The sequence below is a fragment of the Myotis brandtii genome, unplaced genomic scaffold (assembly GCF_000412655.1).
Source record: "Myotis brandtii unplaced genomic scaffold, ASM41265v1 scaffold343, whole genome shotgun sequence".
NCBI classification, from domain to species: domain Eukaryota; kingdom Metazoa; phylum Chordata; class Mammalia; order Chiroptera; family Vespertilionidae; genus Myotis; species Myotis brandtii.
In genome coordinates, this window is record NW_005363209.1 from 2,353,143 (window position 1) to 2,353,442 (window position 300).

At 66.3% G+C, this 300-nt stretch overlaps 1 protein-coding gene across 1 annotated transcript in view; it reads left to right on the plus strand.

Annotated features, from left to right (window-relative positions):
* Positions 1-36: 36 nt before the first annotated feature.
* The window catches only part of NDUFAF4 (NADH dehydrogenase (ubiquinone) complex I, assembly factor 4), a 6,898-nt gene continuing 6,634 nt past the window's right edge, over positions 37-300 (plus strand). The window contains exon 1 of the mRNA XM_005871471.2: positions 37-290. Within this exon, the coding sequence (XP_005871533.1) occupies positions 155-290 (136 nt within the window). The 5' untranslated portion in view covers positions 37-154. The remainder of the gene's footprint in view (positions 291-300) is intronic.

A 300-nucleotide genomic window follows, 5' to 3' on the forward strand; every position in this document is an offset into this window, starting at 1 on the left:
GTGAGCCCTCCCGAACGCTAGGGGGCAAACGGCGCGCGCTCAGCTCCGTTCTCCGGAGCGATCCCTGCCTTGCGCATGCTCGGTGTGTCCCGAGGTCGCCCTTGCCGGGTTTCCCACGTGCAGCGTGAACCTGAGGGCATCATGCTGTGAAGAGATGGGGGCCGCGGTGGTTCGCGCGATCAGGAACTTCAACCTGGAGAACCGGGCGGCCCGCGAGATCAGCAAGGTGAAGCCCTCTCCCGCCCCCAGGCACCCCTCCACCAAGAGCCTCCTGCTGGAGCAGATGAGCGGTAAGTGGTG